This window comes from Caenorhabditis elegans, chromosome II (genome assembly GCF_000002985.6).
Source record: "Caenorhabditis elegans chromosome II".
In the NCBI taxonomy this organism is placed as follows: Eukaryota; Metazoa; Nematoda; class Chromadorea; order Rhabditida; family Rhabditidae; genus Caenorhabditis; species Caenorhabditis elegans.
Window position 1 is genome coordinate 5,423,986 of NC_003280.10, and position 27,322 is coordinate 5,451,307.

At 34.9% G+C, this 27,322-nt stretch overlaps 8 protein-coding genes and 3 non-coding genes across 11 annotated transcripts; 3 read left to right on the plus strand and 8 right to left on the minus strand.

Moving 5' to 3' along the window:
• Positions 1-155: 155 nt before the first annotated feature.
• On the minus strand, positions 156-1,748 carry F07F6.8 (Apolipoprotein L3-like). The gene is made up of 5 exons (NM_001393070.1): positions 1,644-1,748; positions 1,151-1,270; positions 674-1,093; positions 531-626; positions 156-482 (listed from the first exon to the last, which is right to left on the minus strand). Exons 1-5 carry the CDS (start codon positions 1,731-1,733, stop codon positions 252-254), a joined length of 957 nt encoding a protein of 318 aa, NP_001379858.1. The 5' UTR covers positions 1,734-1,748; the 3' UTR covers positions 156-251.
• A 1,715-nt stretch (positions 1,749-3,463) lies between these two features.
• On the minus strand, positions 3,464-5,587 carry rfgp-2 (ARF GTPase activating Protein; the record flags this gene model as incomplete). The annotated part of the gene is made up of 10 exons (NM_062628.7): positions 5,505-5,587; positions 5,367-5,418; positions 5,182-5,321; positions 4,958-5,131; positions 4,478-4,912; positions 4,118-4,428; positions 3,897-4,062; positions 3,742-3,840; positions 3,589-3,690; positions 3,464-3,496 (listed from the first exon to the last, which is right to left on the minus strand). Exons 1-10 carry the CDS (start codon positions 5,580-5,582, stop codon positions 3,464-3,466), a joined length of 1,590 nt encoding a protein of 529 aa, NP_495029.2. The 5' UTR covers positions 5,583-5,587.
• A 634-nt stretch (positions 5,588-6,221) lies between these two features.
• Positions 6,222-7,485, plus strand: F07F6.2 (uncharacterized protein; the record flags this gene model as incomplete). The annotated part of the gene is made up of 6 exons (NM_001356837.2): positions 6,222-6,391; positions 6,437-6,504; positions 6,556-6,667; positions 6,716-6,854; positions 6,953-7,058; positions 7,107-7,485. Coding segments are annotated over 6 exons (780 nt in total), but the record flags the coding sequence as incomplete, so codon positions are not given.
• srx-114 (7TM GPCR serpentine receptor class x (Srx) domain-containing protein) lies at positions 7,438-9,184 on the minus strand. Its single transcript, NM_170992.4, has 8 exons — positions 9,010-9,184; positions 8,773-8,933; positions 8,636-8,709; positions 8,486-8,580; positions 8,327-8,384; positions 8,113-8,276; positions 7,870-8,069; positions 7,438-7,665 (listed from the first exon to the last, which is right to left on the minus strand). Exons 1-8 carry the CDS (start codon positions 9,061-9,063, stop codon positions 7,491-7,493), a joined length of 981 nt encoding a protein of 326 aa, NP_740990.2. The 5' UTR covers positions 9,064-9,184; the 3' UTR covers positions 7,438-7,490.
• Positions 9,185-11,738: 2,554 nt separating this feature from the next.
• dct-5 lies at positions 11,739-12,948 on the minus strand (the record flags this gene model as incomplete). The annotated part of the gene is made up of 5 exons (NM_062630.5): positions 11,739-11,921; positions 11,969-12,172; positions 12,272-12,381; positions 12,663-12,726; positions 12,771-12,948. The coding sequence occupies 5 exons, from the start codon at positions 12,946-12,948 to the stop codon at positions 11,854-11,856; spliced, it is 624 nt and encodes a 207-aa protein (NP_495031.2). The 3' UTR covers positions 11,739-11,853.
• Positions 12,949-13,895: 947 nt separating this feature from the next.
• F07F6.1 (uncharacterized protein) lies at positions 13,896-16,271 on the plus strand. Its single transcript, NM_062631.7, has 7 exons — positions 13,896-13,971; positions 14,018-14,461; positions 14,790-14,879; positions 14,925-15,231; positions 15,276-15,397; positions 15,750-15,923; positions 15,971-16,271. The coding sequence occupies exons 1-7, from the start codon at positions 13,918-13,920 to the stop codon at positions 16,064-16,066; spliced, it is 1,287 nt and encodes a 428-aa protein (NP_495032.1). The 5' UTR covers positions 13,896-13,917; the 3' UTR covers positions 16,067-16,271.
• On the minus strand, positions 15,841-15,985 carry F07F6.10. The gene has a single exon (NR_051066.1). It is a non-coding gene; the product is annotated as an Unclassified non-coding RNA F07F6.10 (non-coding RNA).
• Positions 16,253-22,621, minus strand: nmr-1 (LITAF domain-containing protein). Its single transcript, NM_062632.7, has 19 exons — positions 22,488-22,621; positions 22,275-22,357; positions 22,014-22,215; positions 21,873-21,965; positions 21,739-21,825; positions 21,587-21,687; positions 21,140-21,545; positions 20,636-20,842; positions 20,485-20,589; positions 20,357-20,437; positions 20,144-20,296; positions 19,775-20,051; positions 19,572-19,720; positions 19,395-19,529; positions 19,154-19,349; positions 18,996-19,102; positions 17,128-17,219; positions 16,816-17,083; positions 16,253-16,533 (listed from the first exon to the last, which is right to left on the minus strand). The coding sequence occupies exons 1-19, from the start codon at positions 22,617-22,619 to the stop codon at positions 16,330-16,332; spliced, it is 3,078 nt and encodes a 1,025-aa protein (NP_495033.2). The 5' UTR covers positions 22,620-22,621; the 3' UTR covers positions 16,253-16,329.
• A 69-nt stretch (positions 22,622-22,690) lies between these two features.
• Positions 22,691-22,822, minus strand: F56D1.12. Its single transcript, NR_051067.1, has one exon. It is a non-coding gene; the product is annotated as an Unclassified non-coding RNA F56D1.12 (non-coding RNA).
• A 681-nt stretch (positions 22,823-23,503) lies between these two features.
• F56D1.13 lies at positions 23,504-23,644 on the minus strand. The gene has a single exon (NR_051068.1). It is a non-coding gene; the product is annotated as an Unclassified non-coding RNA F56D1.13 (non-coding RNA).
• A 51-nt stretch (positions 23,645-23,695) lies between these two features.
• Positions 23,696-24,649, plus strand: cex-1 (Calexcitin-1). Its single transcript, NM_062633.2, has 4 exons — positions 23,696-23,812; positions 23,856-23,908; positions 23,962-24,282; positions 24,330-24,649. The coding sequence occupies exons 1-4, from the start codon at positions 23,698-23,700 to the stop codon at positions 24,453-24,455; spliced, it is 615 nt and encodes a 204-aa protein (NP_495034.1). The 5' UTR covers positions 23,696-23,697; the 3' UTR covers positions 24,456-24,649.
• Positions 24,650-27,322: the final 2,673 nt, after the last annotated feature.

Here is a 27,322-nt window from a genome sequence, read left to right on the forward strand (position 1 = left end):
TTCTGAGCAATGAGGTGTCTTTTCAAGACCACCTGGAATATTGAACATCTGAGCCTTTAAATTAGTACTGTAGAGTATACTGTAGCTCGCATTCTTTCTGGATTTTAATCGATATTTACCATTTTCGGGTTTCCGTTATTTTCACAATGCCCACACTTGAAGTGCCGAATTTATTTTATTTATTCGCATGAAACTTTCGCAAAATAACAACAAAACAGTAGTGAAACCCAGAAAAATTCAAAATCCCGATATTAATGTTGTACAGATGATTCTTGTTGATGTGGATCCATTATCAGTGACTGATTTGGAGATTCTGGCTGCACCATTTCAATAGAACCAACATCGGAGAGGACGTCATCATCGTCTTTCCAGACGTCTTCATTCAAAAAGTGTTTTACCACTTTTTGGCGCATCATTTCCATTTTGGAAGATGCTTCTAAAATAGAAGATCCAAGTTCCGACACGGATCCTTCTCCAAGAGTCTGAAATTTGTATATTTTATTTTGAAAATTTCAAATTAATTGTTGTACCTTGGCGCTCAACGCCAATGTGACACTGTCTAGAACGATTCCAATTACAGCTACACTGTGAAGAACTCCTTTGACAAGAGAAGAGGAGAGGCGACCCTGGAAAATAAATAATATTGATGAAAAAAATAATAAAAAGAGCTTACCATCGAAGTAATTGCAAATCTAGTTCCAATTCCAGTTATTCCAGTAACTGATCCACCGAACACAGTTTTCAGCTTATTTTCAATGTCCCCGTCGTTTTTGAAATGTTTAAAGAATTCCTCATCTTCAACAATTTTCCGAACAGCTTCCATAAGTTCTTCTCTTGATTTCAGAAGTTCTTCAAAAAGTACACCGTCTTCTGCAATCATTGCAGCTACTTCTTTGTGCTGCCCTTTTGTATGAAAAAATTTCGTGATGCCTGTCGCCAAATTGGAAACTCCTGAAGCTGTTCCAACGATGAGACCAGCAATTGCAACTGGTGGCATCAAGATAAGTCCTCCAATAACTGCAATTCCAGATGCAATACCAACGGTACTTCCGACAGCTGTTGAAATTGCACATCCTTTCTCCCAATTATCCAGCTGAAATTAAAAATTTTAAAATTCATTTTGATTAAAATCTCGCATTAAAGTACATACCTTCTCAGCAATTCCTTCCATTTGTCTGACAATTTTTCTTCGATTATTGCTCCATTTGTCCAATAAAAACTGTGTACGCAATGCTGTTTCACTCAATTCTTTTGACATTGACCTTGGAATCTAAATTCATTAATAATTATATTACGAAGACGGGAATTTTTTGTGGAAAGATGCGGTACCCGGTCTCGATACGACAATTTTTGTTAAATACAACCGGATGTGCGCCTTTAAAGAGTACAGTAGGTTCGAAGTATAGTGGCTTGGAATTTTCATCGACTTTTCATAGTTTTCTCGCAATTTTTTGAAAATGTTTGTGTTTTCATTGTTTTAGTTTATTGAAAACAATTTTTTTAGGGAAAAAAACAATGAAAAGTCGAGTAAAAATCCGCAGCAGCAAAAGTTTGAAATTACAGTACTCTTTAAAGGCGCACACCCGCTGGAATTTTACAAAATACCCAGTACCGTATTATTGAAACTTTAAAAAAAATCTTACAAATAGCAAGCTTTCCAATGAATCGTAAATTGGAACTCCGTTGTCTTCCGACTGAGAACCTGCGTCGTCGTGATCATCTTTGATCTGCATCTTGTCTGATTTTATCTGAATTTTGACAAAAATGAAAACATGAGTTCATTACCAGAAAAATATTTAAAAATCGCGAAGTGTGGGAGGATTAGAAGTGAAACAGAAATCAATAAAAAATACCCTAAACTTCGAAAAATTCCAAGACGGGAAGAGCATTTTGATAGAAGGAAACAAAAGTTGGAAGACTGGGGCTAACATGTAAATTCGGAAAAATATGGATCGCGACATAAATAATTTGACGCAAAAATCAAAACAGGAAAACAAGTGACTGATGAAAAACTCCTGATTTTCCCACACTGCCCAAAAAGTCACAAGGACTGGTTTAGAAAATATGATCTAGAATTTAGTATGGTGCAATAAATAAAATAAATATCTAGAAGGGGGGAAAGCCAAAGACGGGTAAATGAAAACGACAAAAAATGTACGAAAAAAAGATAGAATCGATCGAAGAATCACATGTTTACAACCCAATGGCCTTCCCCCTCTTCTATGTCGTTCTCGGGTGCCTCCCATGACACGTTGACCCTCTCGATTAGAGAAAGAGACGACAGAGACTGTGGTGGGACAAGGCTCACTGAGTGAGAATCAAGTGATTCTAGAATGAAGAGAGAAAAAGGTGAAGACTACAGCAGCTAGTATTTTGTTCAATTTCAATGGAAGAAGTTGACTAAATTATGATGAGGAAGGCGAATAAAGGCAATATTATCACACATAGAATAAGACAGTTCCCAAGTATATTGATAAGAAAATTCAGTAGGTATGATACGAAGCGGAAATGGGAAGAATTGGGAAATAAGGCGAACGAGAGCAATTATCGATTGATGATTGGGATTTGAATCATGAAGTCGATGGAGAGCAGTAGGACGAAGTTAGCGGTCCTGAAATAAAAATGTTCAAGTTGGTTATTATAGTTATAAAAGAAGAGACCCAGACGAACACTAATACAGCTACGTATCACAATGTGACCAAACTATTACGAAATTTCGTTAATCTACTTCGGAAATTGAAAGTAAAAAAAAATGTCTCTCGAATTAATTTTGATACTTTTATTCAGTATTTATGGGTACATATTTACGTATTAAAAACCAATTTCGGACCAAAAAACAAAGCTTGCATGGTAAACAAACGTGTTTTTTGGTCAAGTTTATCCTTGTTTGCGTTCTCGCGACGAAAATAAGAAAATGAGCAGCTGAGAGGGTGACTTGTTTTGGTCAGGGCTCAATGCAAAGCGAATTTTCAAGTTATAGAAATTTTTTTAAATTTCCCTGAGTTAGATGCTAGTCATGACAATTTTCAACAAAAAAAAATTGAAACGCTCTTAAGGAATTTAGAAGAAAAATATAATTGTTAAAACAAAACGAAATTCGAAAAAATGAAAATAAACTACGACACTCCGTTATTCCGGATGTGTGTGTTGTTTACAGTAAATCTACACAGCTTGCAATTACGATTTTCTCAATTTGAAGGTTTTTTTTTGAATGGAAGTTAACTTAAGTTTGTGCCCAACAAAACTGATATATGAAACATTCACAACGACAAAAGAAATTGAAAAACCCAATGACACACAACATTCAATAAAATAAAGTAAAAAAGTTTTGAAAGACCCGAAATTCAGTGAGAATACAAAAACCCATAGGTTGAAAAATAAAAGATAAAGACAAAACTAAAAGAAAACAACATTAAAAACCAATTTTACGGATGGGATAAACTCGCCGTTAAAAGCCAGGAATTTATGTTTTTTCTCCAGTTGCTGGAGGAGCACGCTGAATTGTGGATTATAAACTTATTTTAATTTTTAAACTGTCTTATATTTTTTCAATACCTCCAGAAAACTTTGGAATAAAAATTTACTTACCGACATGTAAGTAGAGAATGAACTCGACAGCGTTGACCATTTCTCAGCGACCTTTGAAGCTCCGGCACGGAAAGAATCTTTCAAATCAGACATATCAGGAACCTGAAAATTAGATTTAGAATATTTTAATTTCGATGACAGCTTCGAGCTTACTTGACTAGATTGACGTTGCTGGCTTCCGTTACCCCACAAATCTTCGGATCCAAATGAAGTCTGTCCTTCACACTTGGTCAATGCACTTCTTGTTTCACACTGAAAATATATAAAATTGTAAATTTAAAAATATTACCAATAATATAAAAACATACATCCATTTCAGGCGTTCCAAAGTACATATCACTTGAGATAGCTTTAGCATTTCCGAATTTCTTCTGAAGATCAACATCCGAAATTGGAGATGCTCCAGCAGTCAGGCGAGTCGTTGGTGCACGGGATGTTGACGAAGAGGAAGAAGATGCGGTATAGCGGGATTTTCTGGAAAAAAGTCGTAAAGTCGTGTTTTAAATTAATTTTATATAATTTCACTTACTGCACAGGTTGCGTCTCAAATGAGTCAAAGAAATCATCTTCCTTTGTTGTTTTCTTGCTACTACTCGAAGTATAGTCTTTTGAGAAGAAATCATCCTCGTTGTTCGTACTTTTCTTTCCGTACTTATCATCAATAACCTCCCAATCGTCATCTTCTTTTGGCTGTGAAGGTTTCTTGAACGTAAGAACATCATCCTGTTTAATAGATCGAATACCACCAGCGACTGAATGAGCGGCACGGGATCTACCGACACCTCCCATTCCGAGACGATCGACTGAAGCGGCTTTTGTAGGATCTTTTGCAACCTTTGCCTGAAAAATATTAACTTTAAAAACCAATGTCATTTGTTTGAAATCCTACCTCCATTTGCTTTCTTTGAGCATCAATATCTTGCATGGCAAATTTGGCACTGAGCTTTTGCAATGCAGCGGCATCATCGGATTTTTTCTTACCATCAAGCTCTGTTTGATAAGCAAGCTTGTTCGCAGCAACTTCGGCGGCCGTCTGTCTCTCTTTTTCAGCAGCTCTTTGCTCAATTTCATCAAAATTAATCCGCACTTTTTGAGCTCCGAGAGCATTTTTCTTGGCGCCGAGAGTGGCTTTCTTGATTGGTTTTTTAAGAATCACGGAAACTGGAGCAGAGGTAGGAACAGCGACGGAAGAGTCGAGATGATCAACGCTTGGACCGTGAGTAGAGTCTTCAGATTTGTGATCAGCAATATATGCATCAGAAGACAAGGAAGTAGCAGATGCAGAAGTGTGACCGAAATCTTGAGCGAAGAAATCTTCTTCCTCCTGAAATAAATAAATAAAGACGAGTATGAAAACAGTCAAACTCACAGCTGGCTTTTCCTCTGCATGAGTTACTGTATCAATAATCAATTGAGTCCCGAATTTTCGCTGGGCTTCCTGGCACAGGGTTGAGAGCTTATCTCTATACATCTGAGCCGCTCGACTTTTGTATTTTTGTTGAGCTTCAGTGGTATTGCAGCCATGCGCTTTGAAGAATTGATTCTGCAAAAAAAATGAATTCAACAGTTGTGTTTCATATCGAATAAACTAACCGCATTTCCATTTCCTCCGAGTTGCATGGCTCTCAACTGAAGCCAAGTCCAATTTGTATCCAAATTGGTGGAACGGACGAACGTGAGGTGAACACCGAGGTTACGATGAACAGCAGAACAATCAATACAGAGAAATACACCTGAAAAATGTTTAATGAGTGATTAGAATTATTTGAAATACGAACCATATGTGACAGTGCACCAGGTGGGGTTCCTCGCACCACAGTCGAAGCAGAGCTGAAAAAATACGTTTTTGTTTTTTATTTATTTTCAAGATAATATATATTTAGATTTTTCAATCAACAGCAAAATGAAAATCTTACTTTGTTCGGTGGGAGAGCTCTCATTTTTCTCATTGCTGTCTGCAAATCAACTTTGGAAGGCCCATTTTCGTCGGACATTTTGCCTGAAAAATGAAATCAATAACTTGGGTACACATGTTTGCAAAGATTGGGGGAAAAGCTGTCAAATGGCTGTACGCGAACATAAAATCAATGAAAAGAAACCGGTTTCTGCCAAATTAGAGAAAAAAATCGGCGTTCAACGCTTAGTGGATCAGGAAGTTGTTGCACTGATAAGAGATGATGGTCAATGATTTCTACATAAGAATTGGTGAAAAAATTAACTGAAAACTATCGATTAAGCCATTTTCAACGTTGGTTTGTAGTCTTTCAGTTGCGCCGGCTTCACATAATTTTAGCGAGTTACACGTCGAAAGTACGCAAACACCGCGCTGCGGACTTTGCACGGAATTTCACGAGCATTTCGAGGAAATGAATTAATTTATTTCAGAAAGAAAGTTTCTCTATTTAAGTGAAACACAGGTGTCTATAACAGCTAGTGATTGTAGATGACCATACATTTTAAAGCATAATTTTGAAACTAAAGTTATAAATGCCTCACTTTCTGATTAGTCCACAATGCTCTGCTTAAAATGTGAAATAACATTATAAATATTATACTTCGACCTTTGGTTGAAACGTGAAACGACCAGACCGACTGTGGACGGAAAAATTACCTCAAAAAATGTATTTTCAAAAAATATGGTAGTTACACCACGTAAACGTGCATCAAAATCAGTGGATAAATCAGTTGGTCACTCTCTCGAAGAAACCGAATTGGAAGATGTTGAAGATGAGGTAAACCATTATTCGAGAAGCAATTGAATAAAAGAACCTATGCCTTTATTGAAGCAAAGTGCAATTTAAGAGTGAGCTCAAATAACATGTTTCTGAGAGTAATTGATTTCTTCCAGCTACATCTTCGTTGGTATTCAGTTGGTCTCATATTTTTCAGCTTCATTCCCATATACTACTCGATAATGTTAGTAGCTTATTTGAGCCTAAAAGCCTAATCAGTTTGATCAAATTTGAGAGTTTGTCAGCCTCAGCAATTCAAGATCGATGGATTTGAGCTTATAAATCCGGTATTCAATAAACACCATTCGACGAGATCATGCACAAGTGCCACTAAATCACTACAGAATGTGAGAGATTTTCCGAATGGAATTGCAAATAAATTTTAAAAATTTCAGGGTTTAATTGCACTTTTCATATTTTACGCATTGAAAATCTACAAAAAAGTCTATCTTATCGTGCTTTATATAATTCTTATCATCCATTTTGGCTTTGAAATAAGGAATGCGAAATCGGAAACTTCTAGGAAATATATAGGTGAGCATCTAGCTTCATTATGCCTAGGCAGGCTTACTTTATTGTTGCCAAAAGATATGTGGGAGGTACCGGTTGTTGAAATAATGCTACGTTTTCAGCAATTTCTACCCGTGAAATGTTCATGTATTATGTTGAATTGCTCCTACTCTATTTTCAAAATCTGCTGCTCCTTCCTTACATCTGTGGTGGTTATTTCTTAATCAGGTATACTTAGATTCACACAAAACTTTCGAAATAAGACTACATTTCCAGACATGTGCATCGAATCCCATCAAAAGAAGAAGTCGATCGTCAAACTCTGAAATTCAAGGAAGAAGCTCGACGCATTAAACGACTAATGATAGAAGAAGATTGGCATGTGAAGGAAGCGAATGAAGATGTAAAGAACAAAATCGAACAGGAAGGATTGAAAAGGAAAGATATGGAATTTGAAGAGCAATTGTATCATTTGAGAATTGAAAAAGTGAAGAGAAGAGAACAAGTTTTGAAACAAAAACTGGAAGAAAAGAAGGCAAAGAGAAGACAAAATGCGGAGAGAAGAAAGAAAAGAAGAGAAATTGCAATGGAACAAAGAGAACAATAATTTTAGTTTTATTATTTATTTTTAAATTCATATAAACTTTATTTTAAAATAATTTATCCATTAACCCTAACAGAAAATAATCGATTTGTGGTAACAATATTCTTCGAATGAGTTGCCAATGTTGTTGGTACTGCTGGTGTATCACTATTATTAACAAGCGTCTTCTTTCCAAAAACTTTCAGTCGAATTGCTTCTCGTATCGCCTCATTTATCAACACCATGACTAATCTGGAACATGGAATTGATAAAAGTTTGTAGCTTAATCTATGTAGATGTGTAGGCTATGTAGAGCATAACTGCCTGCCTACGCCAAGGTTGCGATCTACAGGTGCCTATTGCCGAAACATATGACGCCGCACAGCCCTGTTAACTACTACGATGCGAACTTGAAATTGTCGCATCCTTTTCAACGAAACCATGACTTCATCTTACCCTTCTAAAGTTCTAGCTAAAATCCTTGAATATCCACAAACTAGAAATTGATACCAAATTGCTGAATGAAAATTCCAAGAATATGTACTATTAAACGTATCAATTGCAATTATTAAATCTTGGCAAACACTTTGAAATAACATTTTACGATTTCTCCGTTGTCGTGTTATATGTGTCATTGATGATATCTTGGCAGTTTTCTAGAATTTACTCATTGGCTTAAATTGCTCAACAAAGGCTTACAGCATCAGCTACTAATTTGAAGAACACTATAATATTGAACGTGTTAGAGATGAATGACATTGAAAATGCAAAATAGGTGAAAAATGCACTAAGCCTTCCGGAGCAAGGAGTTTGCTCGGGTACCCAACTGATTACGGTGAGCTCGAAGATGAAGCTACAACCATCTGGAAATAATGATTTTAGAGAATGAATATGATAGAGTACTAGTTCTAACCCATGAATCCTGGTATTGATATAAAAATCGATAACACAAATATTCCGGTAAGAATTACCTGAAAGTTAATATTTACTTTTTTCAAAGTTCCGGTTTGTGTGATAAAATAAAGCCTCAGATTTCGTAGGATTTCTTGTAATTTCCAAAAAAAAAACTTACTCGATTCGGAGAACATGAGTATTTTGCGTGATACGCCTTTGGAAAATAGACAGCCATTAGCCGATTTCCAGCTAACAAAATTTGCGTGGTTGGACCTAAAAACAGAGTATTGAAATATTTTATTTTTATTTTAAATTTTATATTGCTTACTGTAAGTCCACGCAAACCATCCAATAATTTGCCCTGCAAGCACATTGTAGAAACTTGGTAGAAAATAAAAATTTCTGAAATTAAACAATAATGCATACTTGCGTATCTTATTGAAAAATTATAGTAATCCAACTTACAGATATGTGACTGGAACTGGCCAAGCAATAAAACCCATACAAATTATATTGTTTGCCATACTTTTAACCATGCAAACTACCAAAAAACCACTGTTAAGTTTGAATCTTGCAAATAATGAAATAGCAATTGTAAAGTTTAGAAGAAGACCAATTATAGCTGTCTAAATATTTTAATTGCAAAAAAACAAAAATGTATATTCTAGATTTTTTCTAGCGAAAAAAATTCAAAAACCTTACCAATAACATAGAAGTTGCTGCAATTATCCTCAAATTAGTGGACGACTCCTCCATAAAATACTCTCAAAGAATTGTCAAAACCTGCTCAGTCAGCTTGTTATATTTTGAATGAAAGTTTGAACCAGAGTCATGTGTGACTTTATTGGAGATTGCCAAACACCAGAATGAGCTGAAAAATGAGCCAATTTCCAGAATATTGACACGCTTTGTTTTTATTGGAGACCAGGTGAGAAGATTGGCTTGGAAAATGAAAATAGAGAAGGCGGAAAAAGACGATTGGCAGCTGATTTTTTAACGGTCAAAACCAGAAAAATGAAACAAAGAAGTAAGATCAACATCAATTTCTGTAAACTATTATGTTAGATAATATGAGATTTCAATCTCTCTCACTCTCATAAAATGAGTAAATTGTTCAAAATTACAATCAAATGCATATTTTTCGTGACAAAATATAAGGGCATTTTGTTATTTATAATCCATGATGTTTTAAAGTTATAGTCGCTATAAAAACAATATCCCATTCCTGGGAATTTGCTTCTAAATATATAAACAAACCTAATACGAGCTACATATTCTCATAAAAATTTGGAGCACTATATGCTCCAAATTTCAAAAAAAAAAACTTTAATAATTCTAATATGAATGGCACACAATTCATTCTCTGGTATGTCCCTAAAACTGCTAATTTTAAAAAATAGTTGTTCCATAAATTTCTTGATAGAAAAAGAGTTCAACTAACAATGTTTTTCGGAAAAATTCTTTGTTTCAAATTTGCAAAAATATGTGAAAAATGGTTCTTGCTAGGAAACTCTCTACTCTTCCTGGAAATGAAAAATACGATTACACATTCTGTTTTCTGGTTTTATGAAAAATTGAGCTAACAATTATAACATTATGATAAGAAAATAAAGAAGTTTGTCAAAAAAAAGTGTTTTCTAACTGGATTTAGGAGTAATTGAACTATTTATTTGGGGAAATTGCGTATAAAATTTGATCGAAAAAATAATTTACGAAAATAAATGTATTCTTATTTGGTTTTATTTATTTATCCTGATTATAAAAAATCGTGACAAAATGTGTTAGATTAACACAAAACAAAAGTTCAGAAAGAAAATAAGCAAAACACTAAAAACAATTAAATATTCGAACCCGGAATACGATATCTTAGAAAGCTCATTCAGTTTGATATTATTGCATAAAAATCCCTTTTCAACCTTTATTTTGGATTCTGAGTAAAGCAAGTTTCAATTATATATATCACATATGCGGTGAATGATTAAATGCCAAGAAAAAACACGAGTAGGAAACCTTTAAAAAGTTCAATAGAATCAGAGAATAAATGCAAATTAACTTTGGAAGGCACGCTTTAGGTATATGAACCTGTTTAAAGCATACCTACCTACATACCTACATACCTACCTATCTTTGCCTAATTTATCTTCAAGCTTATGTCAAGAATTGCTCCTAAATTTTTTGAAAAATATGCTTAAGGACAGGTAAACGTTCTAGACGCTTCTTAAAAAATTTTAACCTTTTGAAAAATTCTGAAAAACTCAAGTTGGGTGAAACAAGTTTCAGATTAAAAAAAATAACCAAAAAGCTTCCAGAAAGCTGCCAAAAAACAGCCACTGAATAAATTCTTGAAAGTAGTGAATAATTGTGCTGAAAAAAATTTCAAATCGAAGAAATTTAAAGAGGTGGTTTGCAGCTTAAAATTTTGCAGCGACACATCGTCAATGAGTTCTGCCAAATGAGGCATGTCTCGTTTGGAGATCTGAGAATAAGTCCAAAACCTCTCCTTATTAGTTCATTTAGACGAAAGATGAAGCTGGGTACTTTCTGACTAGACAAGTTTTCCCGACCCGAGATTCGATAGAAATAAAGAAATTTTCTGAATAATCCAATAAAGTTTGAGATTTGCGACTCAGAGTTCAATAGAAACAAATTGATAGGTTTTGTAGTGAAAATGTTAGTTATTCTTTAAAAAGTAATTTCTGGCGCTTTTTCCAAAGTTTAAAAGGGATCTTGTGATTTGCACGAGGTACTGCTAACGTCATTGTTTTTTTTTCAAAAAAAATAATACAAATTCCAAAAACTATCTTGTCGTTCTTTTAATATTATTATCAGGCCCACGCTACATGATTTTGCACTCAACAGTGCATGCTAATCGGAAATTCAAACTTTTTGTTTTTTTAGTTTTTGATTTTTTTATGTCGTGCGAGAACTTTGTGGGAACATTTTCGCTTATTTCAAAAAACATTGGAAATTTAAATTTATTCTGAAAGTTAAATAAAAAAGTTGTAAAACAACATCGAAAGTTTACCTTTGGAAGACTGATCAAAACCATTTTTCCATTTTTGTAAGATCATTCGAAAATAAAATATTTTAGAGAAATCAAAAACATTTCTTTACAAAAAAAGTAACAGAGCAGACATGTGCCACTTAAAAGAGCTTCTGGCATTTTTGATCTTTGTTTTCTTAAAGTATAAAATTATTTGAGTTCAGGTCACAAGAAAAATTTATTTTGGGTTTCTGATTTTTTTTTTTTGAGAAAAGTACTCTATTTTGAAAATAGGTAATTTATCTAATTACCTACGAATATCTTCTGTGCCAAAAATATTTTGAATTCCAGGCACAAATATTTTCCAGATTTTTAGATAACGATCTCTGAACCAGTCCTTTGTTCATATTGTCACTTTGGATTGTAACGCCTAGATTTTTGAAGTTTTACTAAATTAATGTTTATTTCAAAATTCTATATTCACAGATAAAAACACGATACTATATTTACAAAAATCGTAGAAACTGGTGAGATCTTTAAATTCCAGTAGAATCTTTTACCATTTAAAGCTTCTTCTTCTTCATGGCAACATAGTCGTCAGCGAGCTCCATGAACAAATTTGGACAAGTTCCTGGAAACTCATATGAAATTAGATTTAAATGTTCTAGAATCACCAACCTTCATATTTAATTTGTGGTTGAGTTGTCATTGAATGTTGCTTGCAGATATTGGAAAAAATGCGTCTAGAAATCATTTTGCAAGATGGGCAATCTCCATCATAACAGTGAACATTGCACCGAGTTGCAACACAAGATAATACTTTTGATACATCTTCAGTAAGGCAATTGAAAACACAGGTTTCAAGTTTTGGGCACAGTCCAGCTGAAAATTTAGACTTACTTGTTAGTTAGATATGAGAATAAAATATAGTTAGAGCCATGAAACTCATAAATATCAACTACCATGAATATCCAAACTTACAAGTTTTCTCTCCCTGAGCCAATGCGCTCATTTGCTCCAAAGCATAATGACAGTGCTTGCATTGAGAGCACTCATTTCCACATTTTGCAGCAATACAAACCATGTCGAATCTAGGTAAATTTCATTTTTGGGACACTTTCAGAATACCGCATAATATATTAATGTGTAAAAAAATTTTTTTTCGAGCCGCACGGCGTATCATTCTAATAATTTGAAAAATAACTCCTATTTATTTCAACTAAAAAATTTTGGGAAATAATTCCAAATAAAACCACAAAAATAGAGAAAAAATGTATGATGCCTTAATTATTTCCAGTAAAACCTTCTTTGATCTTCGTAAAAATATTCATAATAAAAGTCTTCAAAAATAAAAGTAAAAGTTTCAGCTTACTTTTCTACGAGGTTTCCAAATACCTCATCGCGTGATGATTCTGTTATGATTCTGCCTACCATTCCTGAAGCAATATATTTTTTATATCAAATCTATCAAAAAGTAAACCTCTATCCAAGCATTTCTCAACAGCACAACTGGTCATTAGGGAGCAGGAAGTGCTCGACTTTGGACTCGAACTTTCAGCGAACCCAATGCTCACGATTAATACAAAAAGATAACTGTTCATGATTGATAGTATAAAATTGAGAAGCTTAACCGGATAGTTCACACGCTCACTTTTCATTATATATGGGTCCCAACTTTCAAAAAAGGACCGCCCGTTTGTGTCCGAACAATGGGTTTTTGTGGGAAAACTAAACGAGAAGCTTCTCCGAGTCTGCGTCTCCACACAACTCGTGCTATTTTGTGATTGGTTCGTACATGAAACTGTTTCTTTTCGAGTGTCACTGACCCCACTCAAGGTGACCTTACAACGTTTCAGAGGAAAATTGGAGAACGACTTTATCGGTGTGACAAAGGAAATGTGTTGGTATAGAAGAGGGAGAGAAGGAGGAAAAAATATATGAAAAAAAGGAAATGACAAAACTTACACTTCTTTTTGATGTTTCTGATAAAAGATTAGAAAACAGTAATCTGTGAATGAATTGTGTTCGCTGAATCGCCTTGAAAAATGCTTTACGGATTACAAAAATATATCTGCCTGCCTTCTGCCTACTTCCAAAGTATATCTCAAGGAATATATGCGCGAAGACGTGCCTACCGAGCATTTAAGCCTTATTGAAGATTATACAGGATTTAAAAATTATTTACACACCCGCAAAAATTATTTTTACCGATTGCCAAACAATTGATATTTGGGGAATCGAAAATTGCCAGTTGCCGAAAATTTTGGGTTGGGATTGAAATTCTCTAACCTTCGAACTTGAGTTTTCGCCGATTGGCAAATATCCCGGATCCAGCAACTTCAGCAGTTGTAGGACAATATCCTGCAACACGCGGCTCTACTGACGACGCATATCACTTCAAATTGACAATGTCTGCCTGTAATTTGAACTAAATAATCTCAGAAAACGTTTAAATAAAATAAAATAAATATTTTTAATTTCAAAAGTTCAATTCCCGTTGAAATCATTTTTGAAATTCGTGAACTGTACGTGGTCACATGTGTTTTTTTGCTTACTGATTTTATCTCAATAATCGAAAATCGAAAATTCAATACAAAAAAATGTATTTCAAAAGAAATCGATCAACAATGCGAACGCAGACATTTCCTCCGTCTTCTTCTTCTTCTCGAACTACTCATCCGGTAAGTCATTCTTTTTGAATTATGGATAATAATAATTGAAATTTAGAAGAAAAATCGGCACTCTTCAAACTCAAGCTCGATGGCTCTTGTGACTCCAGCCAAGTCTTCCACTGGTGCTGCACCAAAACAATCGTCACAATCCGGATGGGACTACTGGACACGTGTCTACTCTGACGATGCACAAACAACTGGTACTCCACGAGACGTTCGGATTTCGGACATGCTGAGTTCCGAATCACTGATCCGTGCCAAACTGTTGTTCTTGAATGTGCCAAGCCTTCCATCGGCTCACAAGAATATTATTTTGAATCTGGTGAAAAGAGAGCTCAATCATGACATTTCGATTCAAGACGTGGTTGTTGTCCCACCTGCAAAATGGTTTCTGAACTTTTATCGCCCGGAAGACGCGTTGAAAGTTATGAAACATTTAAATGGATACTCTTATCGTGGACACATTCTTGCCGTCAGATTCTGTTATCCTGATGGAACGGTAAGGATGCAATCTTGAAGGCTTTTGGAGTGCACTAGTAAAACTCAATTTTAAAAGATAATACAAAAGCTACTTCGTTCTTTCGACTATCGTGTTCCCCCCACCTAACTCGCGTATAATGCCCTAGATGGCGCATAAGATCCATGGCGATTGAGTACCGAACGCTTTGTGCGCATCACAATAACGACTGCTCGCCATGCGAACATTATGCCTGATTGCGAGTTTCGGTGGGCACAATATTGTCAATTTTGTTGGCGATATGTGAATCGTGCGTTCATAATACCAATGCTACAAGTGTGATACGATATAATAATCTATCAAATTTCAGTACGGCGACGAGAGTGCTCTCACAGAGTTGGTACAGTGCACCAATAGTGCGAAGGGACGGATTCTCGAGAAGAAAGACATTGTCCAAGATGTAAATTCTAAATATTCCATCATCTCATACCTTCGTTATTTTCAGACATTTGCAGTGGAATGTTGGACTAAGACTGAATTCGATTCGCTGAAAGTTTTCGAGAAGGAGCTCACTAATCTCCTGAAAGCTCACGCTTATCTACCGTACCACACCGTTCTTCAATCGATGCGCAATCTTTTCACATGTAAAGTTCAATCAGAGCTGTCATCGATGTTCATCAGTGATGCACTGGCACAATGGCCAACTGGACTCATTCGTATTTTTAATAGGAACGTGAAAGTTGTTTCAAACACAATGTGTCTTTCGTCGAGTTCTTATTATACTCAGAGAATTCATGATTCTGCATTGGAAGGTAAGAATAGTTGCTTGATAACAATGGAATAATCCGATTTTCAGGTGGTTGCTCGGTGCACAGAAACTCGTGGGAGCCAACTGTTCCGGATGATATTCGCAGTGAAGTTCAATTGATCCAATACACGAACTCATTTCTTGGACACTTTGGACCACAAAACATTGATGTACGTTTAATCGGCCAATTCGCAATGTGCGCACAATTGACTCATCGCAACTGAGGATCGGTCATGATTGGCTCGCATCACAAAAAAAACCCGTTGCAATTTGCATATTGTAGCCAATTTTGTTGACAATGTGTGCACCGTGCATCCACGATACCACGGTTACAAGGTTCCGAAATCGCAAATTAAAGCGAATAGGAAACCACAGTCATTAACTCACAGGATTGGAATAGTGGATGCACGATGCATCTCATTTTTGATGCGAATGCCCTGTCCTAGACCTCAATGTGTCCAATGTGCTCACGAAAATGCGCGAATGGCGAGCTAATTTCGAAGATAAATGATCTATTTTCAGGTTGATATTCCCATCCGTATCCTGGCTCAATCGTTGCGTGGAACTTGGCCAAAGACTGGACCAAAACTTGCTGCTCTACTCACTGAAATCTCGTCTGGATTCGTTCTCATCAATCGTGTCCTCTACTTGTCTAGCAATCTGCATCACCATGAAAAAATCATTGACAATTTGGCTGTAAGTGTATATTTGTTGAATATAAATCCCAATTTATATAATTTCAGTGTTTCCAAGACGACTGTACTGATGTCTATTTTCTTCCGTTGAGTTGTACTACTGAAGACCAAAAAGGGAAGACTGTCGATTACGAAGATATCTAATTGACGTCATGCATCATTTCTCCGTTTCTTTTCTTCTCTCCAATAATTTTCTGGAATCCTGAACTCAAAACGTCTACTTTCAGAAGATAACTGCCGATTTCATTTTCCGGTGTTGCTGTTTCAAAAATTGCTATACAAGCATCACGACACTGAATAAACCGTTCCCATTTACTTGCTCATTTGTGCTAAAATAAATTAAATGTTTATTCGAGTTGACAATATTTACAATTTGATTGCAATAATAGAAGCATGAAATGCCAAATTCACACATAAAATCTAGTTGATCTTGCTCTTCGAAACCTTCCCATAATATGAGAACACAATGGACAAATGTGCACAAAATCACTGAATGAGCTCAAAAAGCAAGGAAGTGGAGAGCATGGCCACAGAAAGAGAATTGCAAACAGAAAACACGAGAGAAAAGCAAAGAGACCCGTTTCGCGATGCACATCTGATTCCACGATGTTCTGAAATTTATTGGTTATTGGTAAAAGTTGGTCTCATAAATTTCTATTTCAGCGTCCAGTTTTGAAACTTGGCCTGCAAAAAAGTGACCAACAATTAAGGAGAAGAATGGAATTGCAAGGAAAAACTCGTTTACAGTTAGAAGAAAGTTAATGTTACACTTTTAAGATTGGATCAAACTATGTATAGACGTTTCTTGTTTCAGTAAACTATTTGCAACAATTACTCACTTATTTTTAGGGGTTCAACTTTTTGTTTTAGATTTTCCAAAGAAAAAAACTCACCCTACATCTTGAACAAAACAAAACCAAAGGTTTATCTTTAAAATCTAAATCAGGCCAAAAGCAATATGGATCGACTTTTGACGTTGGTAGGCCTCGAATTTGCCTTCGTTCTCGTAATTCTTGGAATGAACACCGCTCAAGACCTGAGAATCCTCTCCTAACAATCATTCGATCTAAATTATATTTCAATCGATAGGGACGTCGCTTTTTTCCGAGTGTGAGGTCATGCCATTTTTGGAAATACCGGGTAACAATTCTTCGGCGACGCCTGAATTAAAAAAATTAAAATCAAAATGTTGTTCATTGAATAACCCTTTATCAGCTAGCCGTCTTCCATAAGAAACCTCGACGAAACTCAGAAATATCCCCAATGCAACTCCCGATGATACAAGTATGAATATATCCTGAATAAAAATTGTGTTAGACAAGAAAACATTTTTTTATTTTCAATTGAAAGAATTGATTGAATTTGGCTTGTAAAACGTTCTAATTTCGATCATTTTTTTCAGAAAATTTGCTCACAATTAGATTTTTTTTCGGAAAATTTTTTTAATTGCTGAATAGTTTTTGATCTTCTGAGTAAGTTTTGGCAAATACTCATTGTCTCTAAAATCATTTTCTATCATGCACAGCAATCACGCACAACGGACCGAATAACTTCCTGAACTCGCTAAACTGTGTATCTTCAAACTGACTTACCTCAAGAAACACACGACTGCGAAACAATTGTTCAACTAACAAAATGATCAGAAATATTTTTTCTTTCTTTTGCATCAATTTTTATTGCAAAATAACAATTATTTGTTGAGTTACACACCGTCAAACACAGTTTACCAAATCAAACGAATTTTTTGAGAACTGTTCTGTTCTACCAGTCATAACTCCACATTCATTAAATTTCAGAAGATAAATTTTGTTGAATAGTAAGTGAAAAATATTTCTCCACATTTTACCAGTTTTAAGTTTTTTGATATTTTCAAGTTCCGCCAAGTTATAGGCCGTTTTCTGAAAAATTCCAATTTCAGCCATAAAACTCTTCATATCCAACGTATCGACTTGAAATTTTGAAAAATGATCATTTTTTTGAGGTCTCTACAATGTCCTAAAAAATCTTTCAAAAAACACTGTCCATCTCCAAAATCGTCCTCCGCTCCAAAATGAGAAATGTGACTTGTGCTTTTCGAAAAATGAGCGAAAAAATCAAATTGCGATTTTTGGGTCGAAAAATATATTTTTAGAAAGCTGAGAACACGCTATTTACGAATTCCATGTTCATTTTATGGGATTCCTTCTTCGAAATGACCTAAAAATTAAACAAAAATAACATACTTTTAATTCTCACGTTTAATTTTTTTATTTTCATTATAACAATTGAAACACTGAGCAAATTACTAAATAATTACACGTGAGAATTAAAATTATGTTCTTTTTGTTTAATTTTTAGGTCATTTCAAAGAAAGAATAACATAAAATGAACATGAAATTCGTAAATAGCGTGTTCTCAGCTTTCTAAAAATATTTTTTTTCGACCCAAAAATCGCAATTCATTTTTTCGCCCATTTTTCGAAAAGCAAGAGTCCCATTTCTTATTTTGGAGCGGAGGACGATTTTCGAGATGGACAGTGTTTTTTGAAAGATTTTTTAGGACATTGTAGAGACCTCAAAAAAATGATCATTTTTCAAAATTTCAAGTCGATACGTTGGATATGAAGAGTTTTATGGACGAAATTGGATTTTTTCAGAAAACGGCCTGTAACTTGGCTGAAAATGAAAATATCAAGAAACTTTGAATTGATAATATGTAGCTAAATATTTATCACTTACTATTCTACAAAATTTTTCTTTTGAAATTCAACGGATGTTGGGTTATGACAGGTTCAACAAAGAAGCTCTCAAAAGTTTTGGTGGGTTTTGATGAAATGTCTTTGCCGCGGTTTAACTCAACAAATATTTGATATTTTACAATTAAAAGCAGTTCAAAAGAAAGAAAAAATATTTCTGATTATTTTGTTAGTTGAACAATTGTTTCCCAGACGTGTTTTTCTTGAGATAAGCCAGTTTGAAAATACGCGGTTTAGCTAGTTTGGAAGTTATTTCATCCGCTGTGCGTGATATACCTTGAGTATCACTTATGTTCCTATACTTTCATTTTATCCACGTTCTTCAGAAATATCTAATACCTTCATATTCACAAGCCCAAGTCTTGCTGGTGACTTATGAGCCTCAACTACACAATTTGGACCACCTCTATCAATCCATTTCTGATCCAATTTTTCCATAACTCCACCTGAAAATGAACATGTTTCATTATTCGTGCTTGTAGTCTCTTAAAACTAACTTTCGGACATTCTTAAAATAGCAGAAGTGATGTGAGGTGTCCATGGGCTATTCTTTTGTAATCCTATTCCATAGGCACTTCTTCCAAACAAACTGCCACGTGTTCTTAGCTCACAGTGTCGTGCTGCTTCAAATTCCAGTCGAGTTGAATCCCATATAAATGCATCCAATGAACCATTGAGAAGAGAGTGCACAGCCTGAATTAAATATTTTTTACAAGGTTATCAATCACTAGTGCTCACCTCTGAAGCTCGCCGCACGTTATGAGGTTCCATTTTTCGAAACATGGATGATAATTCCACATGTCTTTTGAAGTATTGATAGACATTTGAGTTCAAAACCGTTCCAAATGAAAAGTTTGCAGATGGATTTCGGAGCTGAAAATGGACAAAACTTAAAAACACCGCTATCAATCTTACCCGTGGATCAGTGACTCCTGTTAAACCTTTTTCAGGTTGATCTAAAACCAGAAAAGCTGCGAGGTTTGCAGTGTATGATGCAACCATAATCATGCAAAATCCGCACCAAACTATCCCCAGAACACGAGCCGAGCAACTTCTTGGAGTCTCTGAAGTTTTCAATTGTTAAATTTTAGTTTTCTTTCCTTGGAAAACCCACTCACTTTCTGAAACTCCGCTGTTCAACAGAACTCCCCAAACAAACCACATTGCTTCTCCAAAATTCACGTTTTCATCAGCATCCTTCCCAATCCAAAGCTCGAACTCTTTTTTCAGGTCCTGCTCCATTTCCTTATCAGCTTGATAGAATCTTTCAAATGGTGATTTGAAATCCAAACAGTAGATGGCAAGGCCAACAAGTATCACAGAAATGAAGAGTGCAGTCCAGAGGGAGGATTGTAGAGGTTGAAGAAATGATTGCATTGGAGAGTCTCTGGGAATCTGGAAATAATTTTTTTCAAGTATTATCTTTTTTTGAACAACAGAAAAGGATTTGAAAAACTTTCCCGGTAACATCAAAACATAGTACTCACATTTTTCTCTAAAATCCTGATACCATGATAAAGCCAAGGTTCAGTAAAATCTACAATTCTCTCTCTTTCAGGATTGATTGTAATTCCACCAATTGCCATGTCAGCCGTATCACCATCCAACTCGCCAATCACTCCACTTATAGTTATTCCGGTCTGAAATTAATTAGAGAATCTATTTTGAATTTAAAAACAAATATTTAAATAAAAACTCACTGTCTCTGAGGCTTGTACAACTCCATAGGATTCATTGAGATGGAGGGAAAAAGTGAAACTTGTATCGATTGAGTTATTTGCCTTGAAAAGCACAACATTAAATGCATATAATAAATTATAATCAGTACCTCAGGAAGTGACAAATTTGATAAAAGGTCAATCGCTAATCCTGCACAGCAAAAATATTCAGTTGAATTTTCCAAAGTCAACGGGCAAGAGTACCAAGGTCCACTCTGAAAATAGCTGTAAACTTTCAAGTTTCAAGTAAAACTTCCTCACCACAACAATTTTATCGAATATCGACCATTCGACTACAGTATTTCCTAGCTCTGCACACTGAGACGGTGAGCCAATTGGAGTTGTATAAACGAATGGAGGATCAGCTACAGTAACCACGCGAAGATGTTTTGGAAGAGATATTTCTAGAGGTTTCGTACCACCAGCCCATTCAATCGAATCTTCATCAAGTCTAAGGATATCACCAACCTGGAAAACTACACATTCTATGGGGAATATCAATCAGGATGTTTATTGGAAATATAATTTTAAAAAACTTGAAAATTGTTACTACGAATTCTGTACATTTTTAATTTTTGGGGTTGAAGATGCAGTAAAAATTTTTGGTGTTGATTTTTCAGTTTCTATAAAATGGCGCTGAAGAATTGAAATGTAAAAGCTTGAATAGTATTATGCAACACCGATGCAGAGCTCAGAATTAATGAGCACTACTTTGAGAATAGGTGTACTGTATTTGGATTTCAAGATTTATACAACTAAACCAACCATATTTCCAACTTGTTTCCTCTCCATATGAAAATTAATAATATCATATTCGACTCCAATTCGTTCACATTTATCATTAAAATGCACACGACTAGTTGATGTTCCACATATTTCATTTAATAGAGCAGGTGCTTGAAGGGAATTCCATTCAGCATCTACACTATCTCGATCACATTCTACTGGCGGGAAGATATCTATTTTCGATTCTCGAAATATAGTTTCCATGGCAGATTTCAGAATTGAAAATGAATCTCTTAAAACTGAAAATGCAGTTTGTCCGAGTCGACATCCAAGTGATCCATTTGGAACATTATGAGCTTCACCAGCACTTTCACTCACGATCCATACTTTTCCTTTTCCAGTAAGATCGCCAGCATTTGCAAATATACGTACTGCATCGTCTTTTCTAAAATCTTATGTTATTGAAGTTTGTTCGAGGTCGCAAACTTTGCAAAAAGCACAATGATATTAGATGTAACTTCCTCGAAACTCTCAGCCAATGTGTCATTCAAGTTCTCGTTCAGCTCTACCTCAATGTAACGTTGAACCTGGAAAATGTTTTAGATCTCAAAACTTGTATTGTCTAAAAATCAACTCACAATTATTTTGAATTCAACTCGCCGTTTTTCAAACTCTTCCACAAATTGATCGGCATTTATATCTCTTTTCACACTTAATACCACAACCTAAATATAAAACATTTCAATTCTATGTATCTTCATTCTAGATTTACCTGTCGATATTTCAAGCTTAATAGCATATGTAGAAATACAAATGCTTCATCTGAAAGTGGAGCCGTTGGACGAACAAATGTGGGATAGATATTCTAAATTGAACTTTTAAAACAAAATTAGTCAATTTATTTAACGATCACCTTTTTACTAAACTCTGCATCTCTAACCATTACTCCAACAACTGGAAGTTTGTAAAATGAAAGTGTATATGCTGATGATGTAACCAAATCAATAAATCTTGAAGATGATGTCAGTAATGGAGAAAATATAACAGAAGCCAATGAGTGATTGAGCATCTGGCTGCACACAATATCCTGAGTCAATTCCAGACGATTATCTCCACTGAATATAAGAAATGTCTTTCTCGGGGGAAAAGCTCAACAAATAATAATTTCGAAAACCTTTTTGCATCTACAAAAGCTGCGGAAATAGTGTCATTCCCCAAGTGATATGATGTGCTTCCAAAAACTTCCACGAATGCCGCCTGAAAGAAATTAAGAAGAAAAGTTGAAAATATGATATTTTGTGAATATGAATATGCTAATTTAAAAGTTTGGAGCTTCTTCTATAATGCCGAGTTTGTAAGTTTTTAAAGTAAAAATTTCAAAACTTACCGTAACGGAAACTTTCAATTCTTTGAAAGTTTCTTGATTCGGCTCAGAAACAATTAAAACTGATACTTTATAGTCTATTGTGTATCCCAATTGTAAAAATATCCAAATAAATATAACTGATATTCGGAACATATCTGTAACAAAACTAAAGTTTGTCGTGTTCCAAACAGAAGCAAGATAATTGAAATTTTGGAACTTTAAACGGGTTTTTAAATGGAAAGTAAAACGAGGTAGTAGAAGGATGGAAATAAGAGAAAAGTGGCAGTGCTCTTCTCTTTTCAACAAAAAAACGTATTCTACTTTCACCTCTTCTCCTTCCGAATAAGAGAAAAGAAGACGAAGAAAGATGATTTGGTGGGCACATTTGAGCAAAAGGAAAACGGGCGAAATTGAGTAAAGGAAATGGGTTGAAAAATGGGTGGAGCAGTGAGAAAGAGCACTGGATACTAGTTGATTAAATTATTTCAAAATTCAAATTGTTCTTGAACGGTTATCAGCGGATATTACAAAATCCGTTCCAAAAAATTTTTAGAACTCTATCGAAGAAATTGAAATTTTAAACGTTTTTTTGGAAATTCTGAAAATATGTCAACTTTTTGTTGCTTCTGTAATAAAAAATTACCACTAAGACCTTCAAACCAAACTGTGTCACGAATATTTAGATCTTTCTACTTTCAGATCACGACGTTTGAACGATATGCTCAAAATACAAAACATTAAAATTCAAGTTTTGGGCATTTTTCTTTTTCAAACTTTTTCAAAAGATAAATTATTTTATTAGTTCAGAAGGGTATATACGAGAAGTATACCACTTGATTTTTTATTTCAAAAGCGACACTGGAGCTCCTACCCCGTTCTGACATATGTCTATTCAGAATTTCTTGGGTTCATCATAACATCATAAGCATTCATCTAAAAATACCTCCTCAAAATCCTATTATTTTTTCGATTTCCTTGTTTCCTATGAATCACATAAGTATTCCGTGTAATATCTCGTGCTGTGTGCGGGCGTCGCCGCAAGGAGGAGCTATGATCATCACAAAAGAGCACTTCAATTCGTACACAGAGGGGCGGAGTCAGACATTCTAAAGTGAGATAAAAGCATCTTCACAACCCATGGAATGTTCATTTCTAGATATTTTTTCTTGATTTCTAGACTTTCTCAAGTTCATAATTTTATAATTTTCAGTCAAATCTTATACTTTCAGAAATGGTTGTTGCAAAGCCTACAGCAGCAGTTTCCATTGAAGATCTTATCAAGAAACATTCCGATGTTGATCCGTTCCTTGTCAAGAAGTGGGAACGCATTTTCTCACTATTTTTTGGTTAGTTTTCCCACTCTTTTTTACTTTCAATTATATGTTTCAGATAGAAATGCTTCTCATCAAGTCGATTGGGGAGATTTTTACTTGGTTGTCAAGGTGAGAATTATTTTTAGAATTCTAAATTCTATTATTTTCTTTTAACCTTCCAGAAAGTCCGTGACATTTACGGAGCTGAATCAGTTCAAACTGGCTTTGCCAAGAAATCTCTTGCTGCTCTCTGGGAAGGACTGTGCTCCATTGCTGATGCTGATAAGGATCAATTGATCTCGATTGATGAATGGATCGGACTTTTGAAGAAGACCGATGCGAAGACTGAACCAAAATGGTTCAAGGACTATCAGAACTTTATGTTCAAACTTTTTGATGTTTCCTGTGATGGAGTCATGGATCTTGCCGAGTATACCGATGGAATGAGTACATATGGATTTGATCAATCCGAGTGTGATGCAGCTTTCCATAAGTTTTCAGTGGTGGGATTTAAATATTTTTTTGATTAATTTAAAAGGAATTATTTCAGGACAAGAAAGGTCAATACGTTCCACAAATGAAGCCAGAGACCTGGAACACATACTTCCATCAGTTGTTCTACTCAACAAATAAATCTGACGTTGGAAATCATCTCTTCGGAATTATTGACTTTTAAATTTTCCTTGCTCTATACCATGTACATTGTTCATCCCCCACACCCTTAAAATATTCTGAAAACCCTTCACTTTCCACTACTTTTCTAATGCTTTACAACATATAGTATTATTTTTGAACATACAACCTTTAATTTGTCTCTGACACCAGATGTGCTTGAGCATAAAAATTCAGATAAAATCATGACAAACAAGTAATTTTGATGAATGATCCTCCAGATGTTTGGGTAAAATAAAAAGTTTCCGAGAAACTTTAAATTTTTATAGTGGCTCGGGAAAACTCGGGATTGTTTGTTGGTTGGATTGTTAGAAGGGAAAGAGCATAACATACAATGGTTTAATTCTTTTTGCTGACTTTTCAGTAAAGACTTGGCAGTAAAAACTGGAAGCTTACGAAAAGCCGCTGAATGAAGCCATTGTATTTTGCTCTTAGAAGCAGTAACTATATTTTTGCGGTTTCAAAACATATTTGAGATTCAATAAATTGAGAAATTATAGAGCACAAGTGTCGCAAAAAATAGAGGCGCTCGTCATTTGGCTCCAGTTTCTCGCCCTAGTTTGGCCCAGAAATTATTAACGCGAATCAGAAGTTGGCCAAACTTGGGCAAAAGCTGAACTCTGGGATAACGTGCCAAAAAATATTTTTTGAGCCGCGCCTGAGCAAGAAACCGGAGCCAAATGCCAAGCGAGTCAAGATATCTGTTTAATTCAAAAATAATTTATCGAAAGCCTTACTCGTAATGACTGTAAAATTCCTCCTATTCAAAAAGTTGGCTCAATTCCAAGGGTACTTCTTGTTTACAAACAACTACGTGTGTTTTCAGGTATCAAATAACCTAAAAACATTTCTTCTATATCTAAAATAGCTTACCTCCCACCCCAACTGACCCATTTTCTCTCTGTCTCCCACCTGATCTAAACTTATAACAGACAACACATGTGCGTCCATTATTTTTGTGACACTGCGTGGGAAAGAGTGGACCACCAGCTGACAATCCCGGCGATCAGTGATCAAGGGATCCAGAGATTGGGAGAAGATAATAAAATGAATTTAATGGATAATGGAATGGCTTTATCGTGTTTACGAGAAAAAAAAAGAACAGAGGGGAATTTCAGAATGCGATAGTTTAGGAAATTTGAAATTGGAACTTACTTTAGAATCACCGCTTTTCTTCTAGAATCGTGCATCCTTGGGGAGCCTTTTAATCTCAGAAATACTTTTTAAAAAACCAATTTTTACAGTTATAGGCTACGGTAAACACACATACAAACTACATTTTACAGCAATTACCCCTGATCATTGAATCTTTTTTGACGCCCTTTGTAGTCTAAATTATCATTAAAAAGAAGGTCATATCTTCCTGATGACCACTTGGACAATTTGTCGAATTGGGTGGCAGCGATGTCACTTTCTTGCAGAAATGAGATGAACAAAACATGGGGAATCTGTGACTGTGACCGGTGGGAATTTCTGATTTGTTGTTTTGTTTTCTATGTGAAGTTGTTGATAATTGTGTAAAGTATGGGGAGAACAACTGATTGCTGGAGAAAGCATAGGGGAGTAAATTACTTTAAAACAACTATTCCTTTTTTGAAAAAAAAAAGAAAACAAGCAAAAATTCCCAAGTTTACAATTGGGCGGAGGCTTTGTAAAAATGTGATCCTTGGTGAATTTTCTATGGTAGTTCATTTACTTCTGCTTCAGATTTTTTAATCTGAAAGAAAACGTTCGAAAAAATCGCAAAGGAATATTCGCTGAGGATTTAAATTTTTAAAAGCCCCCATTATATTTTCTAAATTTGTGCAAATTGGTTATTGAGCAACTAAAAATTGTTCAAATAGGTTTTTCTGAATATAAATGATTTTTCTATAAATTTAACAGTGTACGAATATTTGTAAAAAGAAAATATACATATTTTATGTAGCCTTGCTTATATTCATAATCTGTTCAAAATATATGTAATTAACAAAATTTAAATTTTGCGTTTTTCAAAGTTCAAAAATATGCCTTGTGTTCAAAAAGTTTTACCAAAATCGCACGTTCTATATCTCAATTTTTCAAATCTTACCACCCACTTGCCCTTTTGATCATTTTGAATCACCGTCTGTAGAAGATAATATCCAACTGAAAACTTTACCATATAATCACCACATTTTCTCGGCGGGATGTCAAATTCTTTTGAAAGTAGTATAACCTTGTACTATGTGTATTGCTGTTTTACCTCTACCGCCATTTAAAGGGGAAAATAAACAAATGTTTCCTTCTCCTTTTCTAAATTGTTTCGACAATTCCTGTTTCATTTGGTAAATGTTTACTAAATCTAAGAAACGGATCATTTGCATATTTTACTTTTTGAATCTCTCTACATCAACTAGTTTCTCTTTTCTAAATGACTATTCGACTATTTATGATTGGTTTCCGTTTGAATAAGCTCTCAAGAAGTATATAACAATTATTTTCCAAACTTTTTAACCACATTTTGTCTTTTTTTTTAGAAATTAAAAAAGTTTTCATCCGCGTCTCTGTTCTACATTAACTGAATAATCAGCACAAAAATTTACTGAATAATCTCAAAATCAACCTTGGGCGCAATTTTCGATTCATAAAAGTACAAGCTTCCATCCAGATACCACTTGAAACATAATAAGAAAGAGATTCACATTGAATTCTCACTTTCCATGCAATTATTTCAACTAATCGGCATCCACAAAAAGAAGAAAAAGAACACTAATAATTAACCATGTAATCGTCACCTGCCTGACACCTCATTCTAATTTCAATTCGTCAAGCAGTTCGATGTTCTTTTTTCCTGCTGACCTCCTCTCTCTCTCAGTGTCCACTTATTTTTATTATACAGTCATCACATCC

Coding starts and splice junctions, on each gene's coding strand:
- F07F6.8 (NM_001393070.1), bottom strand. CDS start 1,733: ATGCAGATCAAAGATGATCACGACGACGCAGGTTCTCAGTCGGAAGAC. Junction 1,271..1,643: donor CATTGGAAAGCTTGCTATTT/GTAAGATTTTTT, acceptor TAATGAATTTAG/ATTCCAAGGTCAATGTCAAA. Junction 483..530: donor CATTGGCGTTGAGCGCCAAG/GTACAACAATTA, acceptor TACAAATTTCAG/ACTCTTGGAGAAGGATCCGT.
- nmr-1 (NM_062632.7), bottom strand. CDS start 22,619: ATGTTCCGAATATCAGTTATATTTATTTGGATATTTTTACAATTGGGA. Junction 21,546..21,586: donor ATCATTGTGCTTTTTGCAAA/GTTTGCGACCTC, acceptor ATAAGATTTTAG/AAAAGACGATGCAGTACGTA. Junction 19,530..19,571: donor CAGGAGTCACTGATCCACGG/GTAAGATTGATA, acceptor GTCCATTTTCAG/CTCCGAAATCCATCTGCAAA.
- cex-1 (NM_062633.2), top strand. CDS start 23,698: ATGGTTGTTGCAAAGCCTACAGCAGCAGTTTCCATTGAAGATCTTATC. Junction 23,909..23,961: donor ATTTTTACTTGGTTGTCAAG/GTGAGAATTATT, acceptor TTAACCTTCCAG/AAAGTCCGTGACATTTACGG. Junction 24,283..24,329: donor CTTTCCATAAGTTTTCAGTG/GTGGGATTTAAA, acceptor GAATTATTTCAG/GACAAGAAAGGTCAATACGT.
- srx-114 (NM_170992.4), bottom strand. CDS start 9,063: ATGGAGGAGTCGTCCACTAATTTGAGGATAATTGCAGCAACTTCTATG. Junction 8,277..8,326: donor ATCAATACCAGGATTCATGG/GTTAGAACTAGT, acceptor CATTATTTCCAG/ATGGTTGTAGCTTCATCTTC. Junction 8,070..8,112: donor TCAAATTAGTAGCTGATGCT/GTAAGCCTTTGT, acceptor AGTAAATTCTAG/AAAACTGCCAAGATATCATC.
- F07F6.1 (NM_062631.7), top strand. CDS start 13,918: ATGCGAACGCAGACATTTCCTCCGTCTTCTTCTTCTTCTCGAACTACT. Junction 14,462..14,789: donor TCTGTTATCCTGATGGAACG/GTAAGGATGCAA, acceptor ATCAAATTTCAG/TACGGCGACGAGAGTGCTCT. Junction 15,398..15,749: donor TTGGACCACAAAACATTGAT/GTACGTTTAATC, acceptor ATCTATTTTCAG/GTTGATATTCCCATCCGTAT.